This window comes from Nilaparvata lugens, chromosome 3 (assembly GCF_014356525.2).
Source record: "Nilaparvata lugens isolate BPH chromosome 3, ASM1435652v1, whole genome shotgun sequence".
NCBI classification, from domain to species: Eukaryota; Metazoa; Arthropoda; class Insecta; order Hemiptera; family Delphacidae; genus Nilaparvata; species Nilaparvata lugens.
In genome coordinates, this window is record NC_052506.1 from 22,784,009 (window position 1) to 22,786,369 (window position 2,361).

Sequence of the window (2,361 nt, forward strand, 5' to 3'; positions counted from 1 at the left end):
TCATGATCATTATAATATTCTTTATGATTCTAATCCTTGTATGTCATTTAGCCTACCTGTTCCAAGATGGTACTATAGCCTACCTGTTCCAAGATGGTACTATAAATTCATATATTCAATTTCAACTACAGCTGATCAATAACTCTCTTAAATATCATTCCTTTTTGCTTACCAGAGTCTTTTATGAGGACAGTTTGGGTGGTCTCATTGAGAGTTGCAATTCAGATCTTGACGACTCTTAATGTCACAATCATTGCAGTCCGCTTAGAAGATTGGAGGTTACGCTTCAATTTCACCCAAATTACTCAGACTTCAACTACCAGAATAAGTGTTCATTATGGCAAGTGTTCACAAAGGAAGAGGAACTTTCACTCACCGAATATTTATTGACTGCTAAACATGAGAGTCATATCACTATTGAAGCAATTGATATGGCCAGAAATAATGGAATTGTGATGATCACAATTCCTCCACACAGTAGCCACAAACTCCAGCGTCTTGACAGAGGTGTCTATGGGCCATTCAAGGCATATTTAAGCACCTCTTTCAAAAATTGGCATCTGACCAATCCAGGGAGAACCATCAAAGTCTATGACATTGCCTCAATAAGTGGGACAGCTTATCGTTTGGCTTTTACCCCCTCAAATATATTATCAGGTTTCTCATCTTCAGGACTGTGGCCCATTAATCTTAATATATTTTCTGATCACGAGTTCCATCCAAGCTCTGTGAGTGATAAACCTCATCCAGATATGAGTGTAGAATCTTCTGCTGGACCTTCTAATATCTGTTCTCCAACTGAAGCTAATAGGTCTACACCTTCAGTGTCTTTGGAGGAAATTAGACCATTCCCTAAAGCTGAAATTAGAAAAGATAGCAGGAAAGGTGGGAAAAGTGGAAAATCAAGAATTCTTACAGACACACCTGAGAAAAATTCAATAATAGAAGAAATGGAAATGAAGAAGAAGAAGAAGCAGCCAAGAAAAAATTTGAAGAAGTCACTTAAGAAATGTGAAGTTGATGAGAAAAAGAAATCCACTAAAAAATGAAAGCAGTCTGATTATGATTCAGATGCTTCTTTAGCCTCATTCATCTCCAATGAAAGTGAGATAAATATTGACGATTTTATCAAGAAGAATGAGGAGGAGTTGATGGAGTCAGAAGAAAAAGATTTTGAAACTCCTTTAAAAATAGGAAGATGGGTCTTGGTCAAATTTCCCACAAAAATAACAGTGAAGCACTATATAGGCCAAATTGTATGTGTGAGGGATGGTGTTCCCAGTGTGAAATTTGCAAGGAGGGTCAAGAAGACTTCACATTTTGTCTGGCCTCAAGAGGCTGATGAAAGTGAAGTTCAGGATGGAGATATTGTGGTTTTCTTGCCTGACCCAGAGATGGGAAGAAGAGGTGGAATGACTTTCCCTCTATCTTTTACAGGATTTAATGTATTTTAGAAAAAAAAATTCATGTTTTTTAAAAATATTTTTGTGCTAAATAATTATTTTTTCATCGAAATGCAATATTTTTATACTTTTAATTATTAATTTTGTAATTTTTCTCATATTAAAAAAAATTATGATTGTGTATATTAAAGATATAGGGTTATTTGTAGCCTGTTAATATTGTTCAATAATTTTTAATATTTTGTTGCCTGTTATTTTTCGATTTTTCAACTTTTTCATATTTTAAAATATCATTACTTTTTATATTGAAGATTATAACTTTAACTCAATGAATTTCCAGCTTTTATTATTGCTATTTTCCCTTCAATTCAAACAGTTTGTTATTTTTACAATTATTGACCCAAGGTACAATGAGAGGTGGCTCAAGGTACAATGAACGCATTGTACCTTGGGTCATTTGACTTTTTTTGTTTTTTATTACAAAATGCTCAAAATGTCTTCAAAAATTCTGTTTTCCATGTCAAAAGTTGCAGAAAATCATAACAAACTTGACAGTAACTTCAGGTGGGTAATATCATAACAACTTAGTAAACCACTCTACTTCAAAGAAAAGTGGCCCAAGGTACACGACTTTCCCCTATTTATTTTACGCAGTGTGGCAAATTCCTACATTGATTTGGAAACAGTGAGACCAATAAGAAAAACAAAGGTTGAAAATTGGTAAGGTTCTGACTTATATAACTATACCTTATCATGGAATATCATCGAATATATATTTGAACTTACGAAAACTCGTATGTAAAAAGATTTAATACATTCTCCCATGAGTTACATTTCCATGTACTACATAGTATTTCCATGTATTATTACATGGTATTTCCATCAATGAATCTATTGGTGGAAATATATGCAATGGAAAAAGGTATTTATAGCCTGATATAATAACAAAGAATTATAA

General features: G+C 33.3%; 1 protein-coding gene across 1 annotated transcript; it reads left to right on the forward strand.

Moving 5' to 3' along the window:
- Positions 1-314: 314 nt before the first annotated feature.
- On the forward strand, positions 315-1,400 carry LOC120350359. The gene is made up of 2 exons (XM_039423317.1): positions 315-933; positions 987-1,400. The coding sequence occupies exons 1-2, from the start codon at positions 432-434 to the stop codon at positions 1,004-1,006; spliced, it is 522 nt and encodes a 173-aa protein (XP_039279251.1). The 5' UTR covers positions 315-431; the 3' UTR covers positions 1,007-1,400.
- Positions 1,401-2,361: the final 961 nt, after the last annotated feature.

Bases quoted from the DNA above. Each gene is read 5' to 3' on its own strand.
- LOC120350359 (XM_039423317.1), top strand. From the start codon at position 432: ATGGCCAGAAATAATGGAATTGTGATGATCACAATTCCTCCACACAGT. The intron at 934-986 runs ATTCAATAATAG...CAGCCAAGAAAA, and splicing joins TACAGACACACCTGAGAAAA to AATTTGAAGAAGTCACTTAA.